The 20,843-nt window shown below is 45.4% G+C and overlaps 1 protein-coding gene across 3 annotated transcripts in view; it reads right to left on the bottom strand.

The window, feature by feature from the left end:
• Positions 1-20,843, bottom strand: part of ZNF236 (zinc finger protein 236) — a 1,086,161-nt gene that overhangs the window by 488,923 nt on the left and 576,395 nt on the right. For 2 of the 3 annotated variants that reach the window (XM_069218833.1, XM_069218834.1), the window contains one exon: positions 18,107-18,301. The exons of the other annotated variant lie outside the window; for it this stretch is intronic. In XM_069218833.1, coding sequence (XP_069074934.1) covers positions 18,107-18,301 — 195 coding nt within the window. The remainder of the gene's footprint in view (positions 1-18,106; positions 18,302-20,843) is intronic. 3 annotated transcript variants of the gene reach the window in all.

Here is a 20,843-nt window from a genome sequence, read left to right as displayed (position 1 = left end):
ATCCGCTGAAGCTTAAGTTCCACTGTTTCCAATTTGAGAGTAAGCTTTGTGTAGAAGTACAATTTTGGCTGCGATGCAACCTTTGATGCCCAGTCTTTTCATGCTGAGCCTTTCAACTTTTACGGTCGATGCTGAAGAGGAGTGGTGTTTCGGAGTTAAAACCCTTGAGTATGATGTTCGGCTCGACTCAATGGTGAGGGAGTCGGTTCAAGAACGTGTGTCTTCTGCTGTTCATTCAGCACCGAGCTTGGGCTGGGCGTTTCTGATATAGCTGCTGCTGACAAATGGTCTGAGGGAAGTGGACTAATATGAAGATTTTGGTCAGTCCAGAAGCTCTGGAAAGTATTGCTGGTGTTGGGACCGTTAAGGAGGGGACAATGTACTCATAGGTTGTTCCGGCGTGAAGTCCTACATTTTAAGCTCGGAGCCTTCGTTGTATGTAGGCAAAAAGAAGCTCTTGTCTGCTGCTGACACCTGGGTGTGGGCCTCTTCCTGATGGTCTTCACCTCCAAAGAGGTTTGGTGTACCCTTGGTGCTGTGCTATCAAGCTTGTCGATCTCCCAGCGTCTTCTAGGACCCAAAAAAAATCTACAGACCACGCAGGCGGCTTCCTGACAGTCCAGAGAGAGGCACCAGTTAAATTCCTGATGGAGATAGGCGAGTCAGTACTTGGCGTGGCATTGAGGACAGAACTGGAAGGGCGTTCGCTCCATCACGGAATGGACATAGGGGTGGAGGGAATTAGAAGATAAACTATGCCCGAAGGATTAAGCCTCACCAGGGCAGTTGTTGATTCGAGTCACCCCGACGAAGTTGACGGCGATGTACAGACTAGGGAGACTGAGAAGGATCATAATTGAAAACAATACCGAAAGTAAATTATGGAAAGGACAAACGATGATGGTGTTGAACTGGAGCAAAGGAGCACACATCCGAACCCGATGGCGGAAGAAAACAATCTACAAATGGAGTTGATGACCATGCACGTATCGGCAAGAGGAGTAGTCACTCTACCTCATGACTTGAAAGCCTTTCTTTGAAGAAAAATAACTTGCATACTTCCGAGGCCAACATTAGATGGCGGTATTACAGGGAGTGCAGAATTATTAGGCAAATGAGTATTTTGACCACATCATCCTCTTTATGCATGTTGTCTTACTCCAAGCTGTATAGGCTCGAAAGCCTACTACCAATTAAGCATATTAGGTGATGTGCATCTCTGTAATGAGAAGGGGTGTGGTCTAATGACATCAACACCCTATATCAGGTGTGCATAATTATTAGGCAACTTCCTTTCCTTTGGCAAAATGGGTCAAAAGAAGGACTTGACAGGCTCCGAAAAGTCAAAAATAGTGAGATATCTTGCAGAGGGATGCAGCACTCTTAAAATTGCAAAGCTTCTGAAGCGGGATCATCGAACAATCAAGCGTTTCATTCGAAATAGTCAACAGGGTCGCAAGAAGCGTGTGGAAAAACCAAGGCGCAAAATAACTGCCCATGAACTGAGAAAAGTCAAGCGTGCAGCTGCCACGATGCCACTTGCCACCAGTTTGGCCATATTTCAGAGCTGCAACATCACTGGAGTGCCCAAAAGCACAAGGTGTGCAATACTCAGAGACATGGCCAAGGTAAGAAAGGCTGAAAGACGACCACCACTGAACAAGACACACAAGCTGAAACGTCAAGACTGGGCCAATAAATATCTCAAGACTGATTTTTCTAAGGTTTTATGGACTGATGAAATGAGAGTGAGTCTTGATGGGCCAGATGGATGGGCCCGTGGCTGGATTGGTAAAGGGCAGAGAGCTCCAGTCCGACTCAGACGCCAGCAAGGTGGAGGTGGAGTACTGGTTTGGGCTGGTATCATCAAAGATGAGCTTGTGGGGCCTTTTCGGGTTGAGGATGGAGTCAAGCTCAACTCCCAGTCCTACTGCCAGTTCCTGGAAGACACCTTCTTCAAGCAGTGGTACAGGAAGAAGTCTGCATCCTTCAAGAAAAACATGATTTTCATTCAGGACAATACTCCATCACACTCGTCCAAGTACTCCACAGCGTGGCTGGCAAGAAAGGGTATAAAATAAGGGAATCTAATGACATGGCCTCCTTGTTCACCTGATCTGAACCCCATTGAGAACCTGTGGTCCATCATCAAATGTGAGATTTACAAGGAGGGAAAACAGTACACCTCTCTGAACAGTGTCTGGGAGGCTGTGGTTGCTGCTGCACGCAATGTTGATGGTGAACAGATCAAAACACTGACAGAATCCATGGATGGCAGGCTTTTGAGTGTCCTTGCAAAGAAAGGTGGCTATATTGGTCACTGATTTGTTTTTGTTTTGTTTTTGAATGTCAGAAATGTATATTTGTGAATGTTGAGATGTTATATTGGTTTCACTGGTAATAATAGATAATTGAAATGGGTATATATTTTTTTTTTGTTAAGTTGCCTAATAATTATGCACAGTAATAGTCACCTGCACACACAGATATCCCCCTAACATAGCTAAAACTAAAAACAAACTAAAAACTACTTCCAAAAATATTCAGCTTTGATATTAATGAGTTTTTTGGGTTCATTGAGAACATGGTTGTTGTTCAATAATAAAATTAATCCTCAAAATTACAACTTGCCTAATAATTCTGCACTCCCTGTATGCTAAGCATGTGTTTCTACAACCACACAATGCCTCAAACATATATGTATGTTATTAGTTTTTGTATGTGAGAAAGACTGAATTAAAGTGAGTAAAGTGGACAGGAGGAGTGATGGGGAAGTAAAGTAGTAAATGATTCAGTGAGAAAATGTGTGAAAGTGAGAAAATGTGTGAAAGTGAGGGAGAGAGGAAAAGGGGATTGCAGAGCTGGGAAAGACCTGGGCCTCTCTTACCACAGGCTGTCAATCCCTGCTGTTCATGGCCAAAGGAGGAAGTCAGCTGTGGGGCGTGTAGATCCTGGCTCCCAAACCTCTGCAGGTCGGGAACCCATGGTATGTATGGCCTCAAGGCCTACACAACTGACTGTTGCAAGCAACTAATTATCGAGGTACTGGAGTACACAGAGCCACCAACTTGTGAAGATGGGCAGCAACCACCGCCATCATCTTTGTAAACACCTAAGGGGCAGAGGTGAAGCCAAAAGTAGAACCACAAACTGCAAGTGCTACAACCCCACCACGAACAGTTGATGTAATGGTAAGATAAGCACATGAGAATAAGTGTTTTAAAAAATCTAAGGACAACTTCACGACCCCTCTATAAAGGTCAGAGAGAACCGGGGCAAAATTCAACATCTTGAACCTGGCCTTCCAAAGGATGGTATTCATAAGCTGAAAGTCTAGAATTACTCTTAGTCCCCTTTTTTGTGGGACCAAAATATTTAGTAGTACCCTTGGTCCTTCTACATCTCCCAAATCCTCTCCAGGGCTTCTTTTGCCAATAGTGACTGAACTTCCTGCACAAGAATGGACAGCCATGACCTGCTGTAGTCTGAACGATAATAGATGGGAAGAAAGGGGGAGGGGTGTGGATGTGAGGAAGAGGGTGTTAACTTGTTGAACGATCCGCAGCACCAAGTGTGTTAATTTATAACAAGTGAACCCTGCAAGTAAGAACTAATTCTGCACCATACTGGTTGCACAAGAGAGGAAGAGTCAAATTGGCTTCACCTCAGCTGTGGCAGGGACGAGGAAGAAGGTGATGACCTCAGCCCCTGGTTACACTCCCCTTCTCTCCCTCCACTATGTCCTCCTCAGCTATTAAAGAATTGTGTTGCTTTTGGCAATAGGCAATACCTCAAGAGTATCCCCTTAAGTTTTGTTTTTTCCGATGGAACTGACAGACTAGACAGGAGCAAAACCTAAAAACGTACTCTAGTACGGCTGATCATAAAGCACTCCAGTTCATACTCCCCCTTCATGCTAAAAAGCCTGGAACTGTCAAACATCACATCCATATTGGAGGCCTTCATGTCATTGGGAAATCTCATGGCACACATTCAGGCATGGTCCCTGATCATGACACTGCTGCCCATGGAGAGACTGCATTGTCAGTCGTGTTCAACTCTCAAGATACATGTTACTACGTCATGTCCATCTCTGAGTGTCTGAGTGAAGGTGAGCCTGAATTAATCAGGGATAGCTGGCAAAATCTCACTGGCCACATCCCAAAGGGCATGTGTGTAACATAACCATAGGTAGACTGTGTTCAGGGACCTCAAGGAGAAACAAGCAGCACAAAAGATCCTATTCCGAATGAATCAATACATTTGATCCACATGTGTATACAATCAGCAAAAGGCAATTTATGCCATGTGCCATTAATAATCGGCAACATCACATATGTAAAATGAGAGCTGTCTGCTTAGACCCATCATCTTGTTGCTCATCTTTAAAGTGTAAATAGCTTTAGCTAGTTAATGCTTGCTCTGCCCCCACCCTCTAGAAATCACAGAAAATGTGATGGGAGTAGAACTAATCTAATGATATAATACATGTGGTATGGTTGTGAGGACTCACTGATAAATACCGGCAAAAGATATTGTATCATCTGAGCACCAGGAGCAATGTCAAAGTAGACATCTGGGATTCAACTGAAATTCAAGGAAAAGCATATGCGCTATCATACAGTGTGACCTGGCTTAATACTGGCAGCGACAGTGAAATACACTGGAACTTGGGAGTCAGTTTAAATTGTTTTGGTACATCTCTCTTGTACCACCACCCTCGTATCAGTCTTTACACCAAAGTTCACACTTGTAGAGCCTCAACAGCACAAGCGATTGAACACAGGGGTTGAGTTACTGTTCTAAAATAAACAGACAAATTCCTCAAAATGTCTTAGCAGAGAACATGCACTTTGGTTATCTTATCAATCTGCGAATACAGATTCACTGTTGTATCCAGAGTGAAGAATAGGGTTTTAACTGTCTGTAGGAAAGTGCCACTGTTGGCATGTTTACCCCCCACTTTTTGTCTATTGGTGATGCCAACATTGATTCAAAGTGTGCTGGGACCCTGCTAACCAGGTCCCAACACCTGTGTTCTTTCCCTAAAACTGTACTTTTGTTTCCACAATTGGCACAGCCCTGGCATACAGTTAAGTCCCTTGCAAAAGGTACCAATCGTACCAAGGGCCCTGTGGCCAGGGAAGGTCTCCAAGGGCTGCAGCATGTAATATGCCACCCTAGGGGACCCCTCACTCAGCACATGCACACTGCCTTGCAGCTTGTGTGTGCTGGTGGGGCGAAAAATGCAAAGTCGACATGGTACCCCTCTCAGGGTGCAATGCACACAAACCACTGCCTGTGGCATAGGTAAGTCACCCCTCTAGCAGGCCTTTCAGCCCTAAGGCAGGGTGCACTATACCACAGGTGAGCGCACAGTTGCATGAGCAATATGCCCCTTCAGTGTCTAAGTCAATTCTTAGACATTGTAAGTGCAGGGTAGCCATATTGAGTATATAGTCTGGGAGTCTGTCATTACGAACTCCACATCACCATAATGGATTCACTGAATACTGGGAAGTTTGGTATCAAACTTCTCAGCACAATAAACCCACAATGATGCCAGTGTGGGATTTATTGAAAAATGTCAGGAGCAGCAGCAACCAGCAGGCAGTCCTCCTCCCTGCCCAGCCAGTGGTTTGACCGAGAAGCCCCCTTGGACCTCGTCTGCAGCCTCAGAGTAAACCCCGGGGGTCCTCTCATATAGTTGCATTGAAAACCCGACAACCTGTTTGCACCCTGCATACAGCTGCCCTAGTGCTGCTGAGGGCGCGTGTTGGGTTCCTACTTGGGGCCCCTCCAGTGCTCTCTTCAACACCCCCACCGGTCTGCCCTCTGAAACCGTGGGTACTTACCTGCCAGCAGACCAAGTTCTGTGTGCCCCCTTTCTCCATAGGAGCCCACGGTAATTTGGTGCCTCTTTGACCCCTGCACCCGACCGGCCCGTGTTTCTGGTGGTGGGTGTTTGGGGTTAACCTGAACCCCCAACGACGGACGACCTACACCTCAGAGATAAGAACTGTAAGTTGTATACTTACCTGCAAAACTGTACTATCTTTTCTTCCCCCAGAAACTGTTGAAAAATGCAGTGTCCACTTTTAAAATAGCTTTTTTGCCATTTTAAGAAAAACTGTATAAATTGTCGGTTCTATTCAAAGTCCTGGTCATATATATGCAAAGTACCTTGTATTTTATGTTCTTACCTGCAAACTGAATCTTGTGGTTCTAGAAATAAATTAACAAAAAATATTTTTATATATAAACTCCTACTGGTCTGGAATTAAGGCATTGAGTGTGTGTTTCTTCTATTGCTTGCGTGTGTACAACAAATGCTTAACACTACCCTCAGATAAGCCTAATTGCTGGACCACACAACCACAAACAGAGCATCAGTATTATCTATTTTTGCCTCTGTCAAGCCTCTGGGGAACCCCGTCTGACTCTGTGCACACTATATCTCATTTTGATATAGTATATACAGAGCCAGCTTCTGACACTGTCAATAACTGTGGGTCTACAGTCTAGGGTATCATAGAATTCAAGCAAAATGTGGACTGGTAAAGCCAAGAGAGAGCACATCATTTGAAACAATCCTTTGGAAACAGGTTTCTTCTCATCTTGTCAAGTCATACAGTCCTGTACATTTTACACAGTTTTGGAAAGGAGTATAACATCTCCAGGAGAGGTTCCGTTAAGACAGACCTGTGTATTATCTGCATATTGAAGATAAAGGATGCTTGACCTCTTGATTAAGTCACCATGGGTTCTACATAAAGACAAATGAGTACGAGCCAGTATGGACCAATCATTGAAAAAAGATTGCCAAACCTGGCGGGTCAATATGAGGTGAACCAATTGAATACATTCTTTCAATGCCTATACATTCTTATAATGATTGCAGTGAACATGGATAGCATAACTGTATCAAGTGCAGCAGAAAAATGTAGAAGAGCCAGGGAACAGGGGCTAATGGAGTCAAGAATGCAGAGTGCGTTAATTACAACTCACAACCAGGTGGTTTCTATGCTGCAACCCTGTCTAAAACATTTGAGTCTTACTTGGGCCATTTCGTCTTGGCTTTACATAAGATTTACAAGTATTTATTTGAGTCTGGGGCACGAGGAAGAAAATGGACTCACTCAAACAGAGCAAGAAACAAGATATACAGAATTGCAGTCATGAGAAATGAGTAGGAGACATGTCACTCAAAGGAAATAACTAATACCAGACAATAAGCTGTGAAATACACAAGATTATTAAATAAACTGCTGATTGAAGAAAAGAGTACATGTATAGAGGATAGCATTCCAAATGAGTTGAACCACCCCATGTCAAAGAAATAGACATTTCTGAATCATGCAAAGTGCCTATTTAGTTAACGGTAATGTTAACATGGAACCTGGGGAGGATTACGAAAAGAAACATTTGAGTGCGGGAGAAGTGCAAGAAAGATAGGGTAAGTTAGAGATGTCAGACGGCAAGACAACATCCTCTGAGTATCATTTCAAATAGTGAAATAGTTGAATAGTGCATCTGTCATACCATTTTAAAAAATAATAAAAAGTTTACAAGATCTTTAAGAGTCTTTGACTTGTCGAGTTTGAGGATGGCCAGTGGATAATTTACTTATCTTCTGTAACGCTTTTTCGGGAACAGACTGTCTCTCTAACCACAGATTCCTCACCTTTTAAATAATACTCAGGCGTTAGAAAGGATCTGGAAACTATTTTCAGCAGTACCTCTGTGCACCGTTAGGTGGCACCATGGAGCTCCGTTCTGATGCAGTTTTGTTCTGGAAGTGGTGTGCAGAGTCTATACAGCTACAACTCCTACACACCAGTGTGGATTTCTTTCTTGCCCTTGCCCCCATATTTGGATCTGGAGCTACCTCATGTCTCTTTGGGACCTTTTTTACACCACAATTTACAGCTTGCAAGGGAAATGTCATCTCCCAAGATGAAAGGTTTAAAAGACTGTAGCACGCAAATATCTGAAACCAGTCATCATCAGGTTTGCCTATAGTGCCTGGGGTCAATTCACGATAAAGGCCTACGGTGACTGTGCACTGATGAACCCGACGGCCATATGGGATTGCGCAGCCAAACACTGTCGCTAAGCACTGGAAGGTTCGAAGTCGAGATAGGTCAAAGTCTGAAGGTCGCGTTTGGTCCTGACATCTCAGGAGTTGAGCACATGTTCAATCATTTATTTTGCGTTCTAAATATTCAGGTAAATTGGAAAACAAGAACCATAAAAAATGAAGCAGGACTCAGCCCCTTCCTTCCACTATTTTACTCCAACGAAGGTGCAAGGGCATCACTATACCTTTCAATCTCCCTCCCTCAGTTGTTTGATTTCAGAGCCAATCTCACAGTTTGTCCCAGCACAGTAGAGAAGATCTAAGGGTTCCGCAAGGCCATGCCCCAACTCTTTGAATCCTTTCCCACTCCCTTTGGCGCAACCACCTTCCTCCTTTCTCAATGGAAGGGACCCTATCGATGGTGCGTCCATCTTATTGGCTTTAGCACTGCCCATCAATTGCATGGTCCTACAGGTCTTTTCTCCCTCCTTTGGCGCAACCACCTTCCTCCATTCTCAATGGAAGGGACCCATTCGATTGTGCGTCCATCTTATTGGCTTTAGCACTGCCCATTAACTGCATGGTCCTACAGGTCTTTTCTTTCTCCCCGATGCTTTGCAACATCTATGTTTGTCCTTTAACCCAATTAATTAATTTTTTGGATGCCTTTCAATTGCTTTTGCTTATTGTACACCTTGATCATCAGACTCCCAATTCCACGACCTAAATGACAACTTGCTTGATGGAAGTACAGTGATGCATGCCATGCAACTCATTTGAAGTCATTACTAACGACATTGAGATCGCATTAGACGATAAAACTATTCAGCAATGGCAAAACTCTTTGGCTTATGACCATGAAAGAAGCTCCCCTTCCAGCAACTACAGTCCAATTGTTATGCTGGACACAAAACGTTCTTTTTAAACACAGGTCAATCTTCCCTAGGCAACATGCTCCTACTTCCGGAGTCCTTTCAGAAAAACTTTACAGACCTGCCTAGCCATCTTCCCGATCAGGTAGTCTCAAGCACTTATTATTTCAGGGGTCAACTATTGTAAAATCATGTGCCAGGGTTTGTTGCAATTCTTTCTGGGCCAATACCATAAGATTACACATTTTGCAGCCTTGCTAGTAAGCAACTTTCGTATGCTTTATCATGAGTCTTAAGCACAAATCCTCCTTCTGGCTCCTAGAGAAAGAATTATTTTCAAAGTTCACCTCTTTACAAGTGCTTCTCTCTCTATAGCTCCTTGAGAAAATTGTGCTCAAAATCTCAGTTTCTGGTCTCTAAAACACAATGGAGAAGGGGAATGTACCCGATGTGATTTCCAAACCCTGCTTAATTCACTGGACACAATGTTCAAAATCTTTTCAAACGATTTTTATCTCCGTACATTTCAGTCAATAAGGTATTTGTACTTTGTTGTCAACGGGATGCATTAAATACCAGGTTGCATTGCGAACACGAGTGCAACCTTCTGTGGGTTTGAATATGGAGGTCCTTCTATGGCCTTCAAACCCCACTCACTGCCCTAATAAAACAAATGGTGCGAGCCACTAGGGAGTTCTGGTCTGCTTCTCCTCCCACCCACCATCTTTATAGCTTGAAGTTTTATATCAAGTAACCTGCAGCATATTCAGATAGTATCAATTAAGAATATTTAAAATGGGCTTCGTTTCAAGAACTTCATGCAAAGCAATCACACGCTTCTGTCTTATCCAAGAACCCATGCGGGAAATTAAATTCGACCAGAGTATGTTCTATAAATTTGTACTTATCACACTTATAAGACAATGTCAAAATACAGAGTGCGGAATTCTTACACAGGCTGTCTACCGGGCCACCAAGCACACATTAACGGATCAGATTTCTCACTCAACTGATGCCCAGTACTTTAAATTGAAATGTAGTAGTAGTAGTACTCACTACTCGGCCTAAGTTATTGTTTGTTTCTAAAAACTGCAGACTCTTGTGTATTAAGGGCCAGATGTAGGAAAGGTTTTGCACGAATTCGCTGTTTGCGATGTGCAAAACCCACATCGCGATGCCCAATTCCCGTTTTGCGAGTCGATAACGTGGTTACCGACTCGCAAAACAGAACTGCGAGTTGCAATTAGGAAGGGGTGTTCCCCTTCCTAATTGCGAGTCGCAGTGCGATGCTGCATTGCTTTGTGACCGCGAACGCGATCGCAAAGCAATCGCAGTTACCACCAGTGTCACACTGGTGGTAACCCATACGCAAAAAGGGACCCCTTCCCCTTTGTGAAGGACCTGGAAAACATTTTTTCAGAGCAGGCTCTGAAAAAATGAAACTGAAACGTTTCATTTTTTCATTTTGTAATGCATCTCGTTTTCCTTTAAGGAAAACGAGATGCATTACAAAAAAAAATATATATATGCTTTATTTAAAAGCAGTCACAGACATGATGGTCTGCTGTCTCCAGCTGGCCACCATCCCTGTGAGTGCTGCGAGTCGCAAGGGGGTCGCAAATTGCGACCCACCTCATTAATATTAATGAGGTGGGCCTTTGCGACCCCCTTGCGAGTCGCAGACGGTGTCAGGGACACCATCCTGCATCCTGAATTGCAACTCGCAAATTGTGAGTCTCTCTGACTCGCAATTTGCGAGTCGCAATTCAGGACATTCGTACATCTGGCCCTAAATGTATTGTAGTAGTGGTAAGAAGTGCAGATACTTTCACTTGCATATTAAAGAAGTGCAGGTACGCAGTACTAACAGTACCTGCCCGTTTAAAACGGTGATGATGCTAAGGCTGAGCCTTCCTAACACTAAAGATTCATGGACTGAGTTTTTTCTCTAGTACTACACACGTATGGCACCCACAGGATCATTTTGCCTTAATTTTACACTCCCATGGGTCTCGCGCTCACTGACACCAAAACAAATTTACTTCAGTTCTGAAGAATGCATATTAGTACCACGACCTATAGGCTTCTGGCCATCCAATCCTGAGCCTCTCTGCAGAGAGCACAGGGCAGGGGTCACGTGTTCCAGTTGTAATTGTGATTCTGTGCATATGGTTTTGATAGGGTACACTTTTTTGAAAATAATGACATGACAAAAGTAAAAGAAAATGTAGTGCTCGCTCGCTACTTAGAAGTCATCCACAACTTCTATGCCCCACCACTTTAAAATGTTACCAGTCGCCACTTGACATCCCTGAAGAACAGAGCAAACACTCATTATTATTATTTTTAACATATATTTTATTAAAGAGAACAGTACGGAATAATAGCATCGTCGCCACAGCATTCAGGAAGTACAGAATACATAACAAGATACACATTCTCAGCAGGCTGGTCCCTACAGATGGAAAAGGGAAACCTGCATACTGTACTGTGCCTAGCGTGAAAATCTAGCTGTGATATTCCAACATAATCACGATGCAACAACAACAGTAACCATGTGGCTTACGTGTGGGACAGCGTGGGTACACATCAGATAGGGTGAAAAGGACAGGCGATCAGCGCAATGTCATTGAGGTGGTATCTAGGTGGCGGGGGTCGGATAAATCAACAGTGGACGTTTGTTCGATTTAGCTTTCACATCTATCTTGTCGAGGATTGTGCGCCAGTCTGGCGGTGTGAGGTGGTGAGTTTATTATTTGTTGTTCAGCCTGCACAGCCACACCCAGGTCTGCGAGGCATTGTCTGAATGGAGGCAAAGCGATGATTTCCGAGACACAGCTATTCGGATCTTTGCTAGTGCCAAAGCCAGGTCTATATATTTATTGAGGGGTTTACACGCCGCAGATCATGTAGTAACGCCTAACAAGCAGCGCAGGGCGTCACTCCGGACTGGGGTACCTGAGGAATCTGTGAGGAAGAGAACTATCCAACCTAGTAGGGTTGAAGTGTCGGACCATACTCTGTGGAAAAAATGTCTCCCCAGATCACGATCCCCGCCTGAGTCCAGGCTGTGACATCTAGGTGCGTCTGGAGGCCACTGCTCTGCGGCAGGACTCCATCTAGGTGCGTCTGGAGGCCACTGCTCTGCGGCAGGACTCCTAGAGTTAGCTCCCAGGCGTATGGAGAGTATTTACGTTTGCCTACAACATATTTGGTCCAGGAGGATTTGGCCACCCTCTTCAGAGCGTTTCCCCTAACTCCTGGGAAGTCAAAGTTAGACCACAACAGGCAACAGAGAATACTTGCCATGGTCCGGTCGCCCCCATTCCCATCCCATCTCTGTAACATTATGATTTGCGAGTCAGTGCATGAGCCATTGGATCTTGGCTGATGCATAGTAGCATTCGCAGTTTGGAGCACTGAGGCCATCTTTATCAACTGGTGCATATACTTTATTGAGCGCCACCTGAAGTCTGCCCGTGCCCCAGACCAGTGGGGTGAGAAGGGCCCGCAGAACTCCAAAAATTCTCATCAGTGGCGGTATCAGGAGAGAAGAGAAAAAGTATACAAGTCTCAGTAGGAGAAGCATCTTAAATATGGCTATTCTACTCATTGGGGAGAGCAGGAGTGACGTCTAAAAAGGGAGGGAGGTTCTCGCGCTCCAAATGGCTCTGCGTATGTTGCCATCGACAAGGTTGGCAGGAGAGTGAAATACACGAACTCCGAAATATTTGATGTAGTGGACCTCCCATGGAAGTGATGCACTGGGTAGGTCCCCTCGCTGGACGTCTGTCAGTTGTGTTAGGGGAAAGAGGCTGGATTTGTTACAATTTGCGTGAAGACCTGATACTTCACCAAAGGAGCTTAAGAAATCCATGAGGCATGGAAGGACATATGGGTCTTTTTTTAGATATAACGATGCATCGTTTGCGTACAGTGAGACGATGTACCAGCTATTGTGGGCATACACTCCCCAGTCCGAGGCAAGCGCACAGGAGATGCAGGTCAGAGGCTTTATCGCTAGCGTGAATATCACGGGTGACAGGGGACATTCCTGCCCTGTACCCTGCTGAATATTAAGCGGGTTGGATGTGACACAACCAGTCTTGACCCAAGCTTGTGGGGAACTGGGAGTAGTCTGACTCATCGTATAAACGGAGGCCAAATCCCATTCCCTCCAGCACTTTGAATAAATACGACTATCCCAAGGTATCAAACGCCTTTTCAATATCTAAAGAGGCAATCCAAGTACTGGTTTTGATGGATCTTGCCAAGTCTATTATCATAAACAGGCCGCAAAGGTTTAAAAAGTTGTTGCGCCCCAAGATGAACCTATTTTGGTCATGGTGTACTAATTGCTGAGCAATGGTATGAGGCAATTAGCCAGGACTCCCCCCAGTATTTCATAGTCCGTGTTTAACAGAGACAGGGGCGATAGGAGCTCATCAGCAGTGGGTTATGGTTTGATTTTGGAAGAACCACCAATATAGCCTCGTGGAGGGAGGGGAGATTAACCTGGTGTCCAATACCCCATTAAAGACTTTAAGTAAGTGGGGGAGAAATGTGGGACGATATACAGAGTAGAGCTTAACTGGCCAACTGTTCAATCCTGGGGTTTTGCCCCGTGCTCATTGCTTTACTGCTTCCACAAGTTTATCTGTGGACAGCAGGGCATCAAGAGCTATTTTGTCTGTCTCCTAGAGCCAGGGGAATTGGATAGCGCTCAGCAACCTGTCAGTTGATCTGGTGTCGGTCAACGCAGGTGTCGTGTAGCGTTTGGTATAGTAAGAGCAGGAGGCCTCATTTATGGCATCTTGGATGTGTCCTATTGTGTTGCGTATGGCAGTGATGGGGGATTTAGGTATTACGGACTGAATGACCAACGCCAGCATCTTAACCACCTTGACCCCCTCAGCGTGTCTCCTAGCCTGGTATTTACAGTAGTCCAAGCAGCTGTCAGTCAAGTGTCTGTGCATGAGTTTGGCATAGCTCGCTGAAGAGGGTAGGATGGAATGATCGGTGGGGAGCTGCCTCTCTAGAATGCGTAAGTTAGATTCCAAGGAGTCCAATTCTGTGTGCTGTGCCCTACGCGCACCTACAGGTTGTTTGAATTCCGTGGCCCTGCAGGACCACTTTAAATGTGTGCCATTAAATGCCTGGGCCTGTGGCTGTGCCTTCATTAGTGGTGAAATATGTGTCAATGTGGGTGGATACGGGCTCGCAGAGTGGAGGATCCCATAGGGCTTCTGGTGAGAGTACCCATGTGGGTATCGCAAGACGAGGGAGGCCCTAGTTTAAATGAAGTAATAGGGGCAGGTTGTCATATACGGTCCGCCCTAAGTATTCATCCCCATGAATCACTGATAGTGCTGCAGCTGTGCAGAAGAAAAGATCGATCCTGGTGTGTATGTCGTGTAAGCTGGAGAAGTAGCAATACTACCTGTAGTTGGGGTTTAGGAAACACCACATCTCACTGACCTGCATATTGCTGGCCAAGTGTGTTAAAGCGTGGGATAGCATGATCGATTGTGTTCCAGGACTGGAGGATGGGAGCGGTCTATAGTAGTATCCGGGACTCAATTAAAGTCCCCACCCCCAATAAGTGGATGCTGATAGGTCGCGGAACAGGACAGTTGTGAGAGTCTGCAAGAATTGTGACTGGAATAAAGAAGACGACAAAGCAACCATGTGTCCAAAGTCCCTTCCACCCTGGCTAGAACGTCAACTGGCGACCAGCTATTAGCACTCAATAGCTGTGAAATTAGGGGGTAAGGAACGTAATACTTAGAACACATTATGACAGCTGGCTGTCAATGTGAGGCGGGGGCAGGGGAGGAAAATCAAGAGTACTAATTTGATGCGTAGATAAAGTAGTGTCTGAAAAGCCCAGCCAATGCAATAGGCGTCGATCCCCAGCCTTGGGGACAATAAGAGCCGGTGTAGGAAAGTGCCACAGTTGGCATGGTTACCCCCTCACTTTTTGCATAGTGTTGATGCCAACTTCGATTGGAAGTGTGCTGGGTTCCTGCTAATCAGGTCCCAGCACCAGTGTTCTTTCCCAAAATCTATAACCTTGTATCCACAATTGGCAGATCCTTGGCACACAGTTAAGTCCCTTGTAAAAGGTACCCATAGTACCAAAAGGCCTGTGGCCAAGAAAGGTCCTCCAGGGACGCAGCATGTATTATGCCACCCTAGGGGACCCCCCCCCCCCCCCAACAAGCACATGTACACTGCCCTTGCACCTTGTGTGTCCTGGTGGGGAGAAAAAGACAAAGTCAACATGGCACCCCTCTCAGGGTGCCATGCCCACAAACCACTGCCTGTGGCCTAGGTAAGACACCCCTCTAGCAAGCCTTACAGCCCTAAGGCAGGGTGCACTATACTCCAGGTGAGGACATAGCTGCATGAGCATTATGCTCCTACAGTGTCTAAGTCCATTCTTAAACATTGTAAGTGCAGTGTAGCCATATTGAGTATATGGTCAGGGAGTTTGTCATTAGGAACTCCACAGGCCCATAATGGCTTCACTGAATACTGGAAAGTTTAGTATCAAACTTCTCAGCACAATAAACCCCCACTGATGCGAGCGTGGGGTTTGTCCAAAAATGCACGCAGAGGGCATTTTAAAGATGCCCCCTGTATGATAGCCAAACTGCTACAGTAGGACTGACCAGTCTGTGCCAGCCAACCACTTTCAGACAGGTTTCTGACCACATGGGGTGAGAGCCTTTGTGCATTCTGTGGTCAGAAACAAAGCCTTTACTGGGTGGAGATGCTTCATACCTCCCCCTACAGGAACTGCAACACATGGCGGTGAGCCTCAAAAGGCTCAAGTCTCGGATTACAGTGCCCCAGGGCACTCCAGCTAGTGGAGCTGCCCGCCCCCCAGGCAAACCTCACTTTTGGCTGCAAGTCCGGGGGAAAAATGAGGGAAAACAGAGAGGAGTGACCACCCCAGCCAGGACCACCCCTCAGGTGTTCAGAGCGGAGGTGACCCCCTCCCTGCAGAATCCTCCATCTTGGTTTGGAGGACAGGGACTAATAGGATTAAGTGTGTGCCCCCCCCTCCCCAAAGGGAGAGGGCACAAGGAGGGATTAGCCACCATCAGGGACAGTAGCCATTGGTTACTGCCCTCTGACCCCTAAAATGCCCCTAAATCTAGGATTTAAGGGCCTACCCAATCCCAGCTCACCAGATTCCTTGCGACCTAACAAGAAGAAGGCCTGCTAAGCTGAAACCCCCAGCAGAGAAGAAGGAAGACGACAACTGATTTGGCCCCAGCCCTACCGGCCTGTCTCCTGCTTCAAAGAACCTGCAAAAGATCAGAAACGCATCTGGGGTCCCCTCCTGAGAATCATTGGAGACCCGACACCTGTTTGCACCCTGCACCCGGCCGCCCCAGCGCCACTGAGGGTGTACGTTTGGTGCCTACTTGTGGCCCCCAGTGCTCCTCCAAATCCCCCAGATATGCCCTCTGAAGTTGCAGGTACTTACCTGCCTTCAGATCTGAAAACAAGTGCCCCCAGTCTCCATAGGAGCCCATGTTAATTTTGCCTACACTTTGACCTCTGAATCCGTGTTGTTGGTGGTGGGTGTTTGGGGTTAACTTGCACCCCAACCGGTGGACTTCCTAATCCCCGGTGACTGGAACTTAAGTGTTGTACTTACCTGAAACACAATATAACTCACCCCCCCCCCCCCCCCGGAACTGTTTCTGAAAATTGTAGTGTGTCCATTTCTAAAACAGATTATTGCCAATATTTCAAAAACTGTGTAACTCATCGATTTCAAAGCAAGTACAGTTGTTACATGTGTGAAATACAAATCTATTGAAGTACTTACCTGCAACTTGAATCTTGTAGTTCTAAAGATAAATTAGGAAAATATATTTTTGCTATATAAAAACCATTGGTCTGGAGACATTGAGCGTGTGCTTCTTCTATTATCTGTGTGTGTACAACAAATGCTTTGCACTATCCTCTGATAAGCCTACCTGCTCGACCAAATTAACACTAAAGAGAGCATTAGTATTATCTACTTTAGCCTCTGTTAAGCCTCTCGAACCCCTTGACTCTGTGCACACTATATCTCATTTTGATATATTATATATCCACCGAGAGGAACAACCGATGCTGAGGGATCCGGGGGTACCACCCCCAGGCACTGCAGGGTCTCAGATGATACGTATGACCCCTCCCCAACTCAGGACATCAGGGCAGGTGGTTGAATCTATTTGCCTCCACAGGGGTCAGATCAGGCACACCAGGCCACGCGCACTCCTCTTGCCGCAAGAGTCGATATCCCAGTCAGCAGGCAGCGGACCTCGCCGTTGTCACGATACGGGAGAGCAGAGAAAAGCTAGCTTGGCTCAACCCTCCGGTGCGCGTGGGCGAGACCTGCACCACCACAGTAGGAAGCGGCCGGTGAAGCCTCGCTCACCTCACCTGCTCAGTCGGCCACGGCCCACCTCGTCCACAAGTCCCTCCATCAGCAGTCCTCACTCGCGGGGCCCGGTAGGGCGGTGGGCAGGTGCCATGCTGCTTCTCTCCGATGGGCCAGGGGAGGCACCCTGTCAGTGCCCACAGCTCATCCGGTCCGATCGATGTTGAGGAGGCCCCACTCGGGTGTTCACTGGCATCAGCGAAAGGCAGTCTCCGTGCTGCAGGTCAGACTGGCCCCCCAGGCAGGTGGCTGTTCACTGTTGTCAGGATAGTGTTGTACCGCCGGACCTACACGGCCGCCATCATGGCCTTCTAACAGAGCAAACACTTATAATGATGTGTGTGACTATTCACAGTGAAGGTTAAATATAAAACTATCTTGGGCCAAAACTGAAATTAACAACGCACAAACATCAACACAAACGTTTCAAAGGGAACAACATGATAATCAATTAAATTCAACCATTTTGTATCAAACTGTTAAAACTTAAATGTTATCAATATGATTCCCTACCACTCCATCTCAGCATTCTGGTCCAAACAATTTGCTAAGATGCACCATACAAGCAAACTTGATCATCTATTTCTGGCACAAAAGACACTCTGAAAATCAAGTGTTTGAATTATGGACTGTCATTCCTTGTTTCATGTATCACTGTCAATAGTGTTGGGTGCAACATATGCAAAGATTTTTCACAGAAACATTTACCTGCATCTTCTGGAGTCACAGACATGTTTTGATGTTTCTTCATGTGTTTCTTGCACTGAATACTTTTTCGGAAGGTTTCTTCGCAGATTGGGCATTTGAAAGGCTTCATGCTTATGTGAGTTATCATGTGCCTCGTAAGACTGCCATTGGTGGTGAAGTGTGAAGAACAAACATTGCAACTGTATGCTTTAACCCCTAAAATAGAAAGATAAAGTTAACTTTATGGTGACACATGCTCATTCATCAAGGCTATTTTCTATTACCATTTGGGGGGGCTATTATCAGCCAGAAGTATTAACAAACAGCTGTCAAGCCGAAGCTTTAAATAGCCGGTACTGAGCATGCATGCCAAATGCATGCACAATGTTTATATTACCGCCTATTCTTATTCACATCCACCTCAGTTCCTTTTCCATAAGTCAGACAGCAGACTGACCAGGTAGATAACAAAAGTGGGCGAAAGGTGGGTGTTGGTAGTAGATGAAAGCCTTGCAGAACATGAGTCACCATAAAAATAAATGTATCTTATCCCCATCTTCTGGCTCTCACCTAGTCCAAATGTAAGCAATAGATTTCACTCTAGCAAATAAAGGTGTACAGGACAGATGCCCGTGAGGTTAGCTGTTCCTTTGAACTTCCTGGCCCAACAAAGCACTCTAAGATGGTGAGGATGTATGTAAAACTATACTTTCAAGAGTTGTGCTAGAACTTATCACTTTGACAACAAAGTTAATTTACTATCAACAATATCATTTTATATCTTTTTTTCTATGTAATTTCATTTTATATCTTTTTTCTATTCATACTAATGGCTACTTTATTTGATATTTTTTGTTTGTACAACAGGGAAGTTAATCTGTCCATAAAAGTAAATTTGTGTTGAAACTAGGCAACACCTGAAATGATGGCAGAGGATAGTATCTGAAGAGCATCTCAGAAGGACTATGGTATAAGGCCTACAAGAACAAACTACCATGCTGTGGGGAAGACTCAGATTGTAACTAGTCCTCAGGAAGCATCTGCATCAATGACTCCAAAGCCTTACTGAATGACCAACAACAGACTCCTAGCAATATAGATCAACAGGTCTCTCAGACATAAAACGATACAATCTGCCCTGCCAAACTATAAGGAAGACTTATAAACAAAATTTGAAGACAGGAGGAACAAGTTACTTATCTCCAGTAATGCTCATTCTGGTGGAGACTATGTAGCCGCAAAAGCCTCGCATTTTGAATGTTCCCCATTAGTCAAACTGAATACGGAATTTTTGTTGTTGTACCTCTGCACGGTGAAGGTGGTGAAGTGTGGCTCTGTACTGACACTCTTCTGGTCCATAAATTACATGCAAACCCATAAAAGGAGCCACTCCTCCTCGCTGACTTTAGTTGCTTTCAATACTGTCCGTTCCTCTAAATGTGGAGCTCCAAAGGCAAAGCTGTACATCAGTGTGCAGATTCCTAGACCTGGGATCTTATTAATAGATAGAATCCAATTACAGAACAGGTAGGATGGGAAGGTTGGTGAGGAATTCGAGTTTCTACCAGAAAAAGCATCACTGATGGTAAGCAAATTATTCTTCTGAAAGAGCCTTCTAGTTGCAGATTCCTCACCTACTGAATAGCTACCAAAGCAGCACATAAGGAAGGAGAGCTGCTTTTGAACTCAGACCAGAAAGTCCTGCAGGACCGAGTGGGCAAAATGCTCTTCTTAGTGGACTTGGCTCTCCTAACAATAGTGCTTCATGAAGGTATAGAGGGACTCCCACATAGCTGCTTGGCAAATGTCTAGGACAAGGACACCGCATGATAACACAGCGTTAACGCTGATCACTCACCCGGTTGCCTTTAGTGCAATCAATGTAGAAGATGAGCACTCTTTGGGCACAAGCTATAGAGCCTCTGCTCCTCTTTAGCGGGTGAGGTGGAGCATAGGATGCCGGCAAAGTGATGAATTGGCAAATGTGGAATGATGCCACAACTTTCAGGAGAAATAATGCTCTATTAATTAGAACCAGCATGTAGGGGAAGAAGTTCTGTATGGAGGATGAACAAAGAAACAGCCTGGAGCTTTTTTAGACGATGTACTGAAGTGATAGCAACTAGGAACAAAGTTTTGATCGTGAGAAGAGATAAAGGACATCTGTGGAGCAGCTCAAATGGAGTACACATCAGATATGCATGGACAAGACTGAGGTCCCATTGGGGCATCACAAACAGAGATCGGGAAACATATGTTACAGCCCTTTCAAACAACGTATCACAACAGGTGATTTAAAGAGGGCTGATCAGGCAACCGTAAGATGGAAGATAGGGCTGAATAATAAACTTCAACTTTTCTCGGTGCAAGAACATCAGATAGTTTGGCTGAGGGGTGGGGAGGTGGGGGTGGGGTTTCAACCCGGTGCCACACCAAACCATAGATTTGTCCCAACAACAGGAGTACACAGTTTTTGGCGAGGGAACCTGATCACCAAGATGACATCGACCACCTCCAGAAGAACGTCAAAAATGTTTACTTGTCGTCACTCAATCACCACCCATGAAGACTGAGACTGCCAATACCGGGGTGGAGAAAGGTGCATTCATTCCGTCATCTAGTGGTTTGGTCCGGAATTATGTTTTGTCCATTTTCTGTTTCCCCCACTTCCTTTTTAGGGCATCGTTAACCACCATTTGTCTGTAAGCCCACACCCTGCCTAACGCGATGTCATTCACATTAGTTGGCCTCCAAAGAC

The sequence above is a fragment of the Pleurodeles waltl genome, chromosome 2_1 (assembly GCF_031143425.1).
Source record: "Pleurodeles waltl isolate 20211129_DDA chromosome 2_1, aPleWal1.hap1.20221129, whole genome shotgun sequence".
Lineage (NCBI taxonomy): Eukaryota > Metazoa > Chordata > Amphibia > Caudata > Salamandridae > Pleurodeles > Pleurodeles waltl.
The sequence above is the reverse complement of the archived record's forward strand: the minus strand, read 5'-3'. Positions and strand labels throughout refer to the sequence as shown.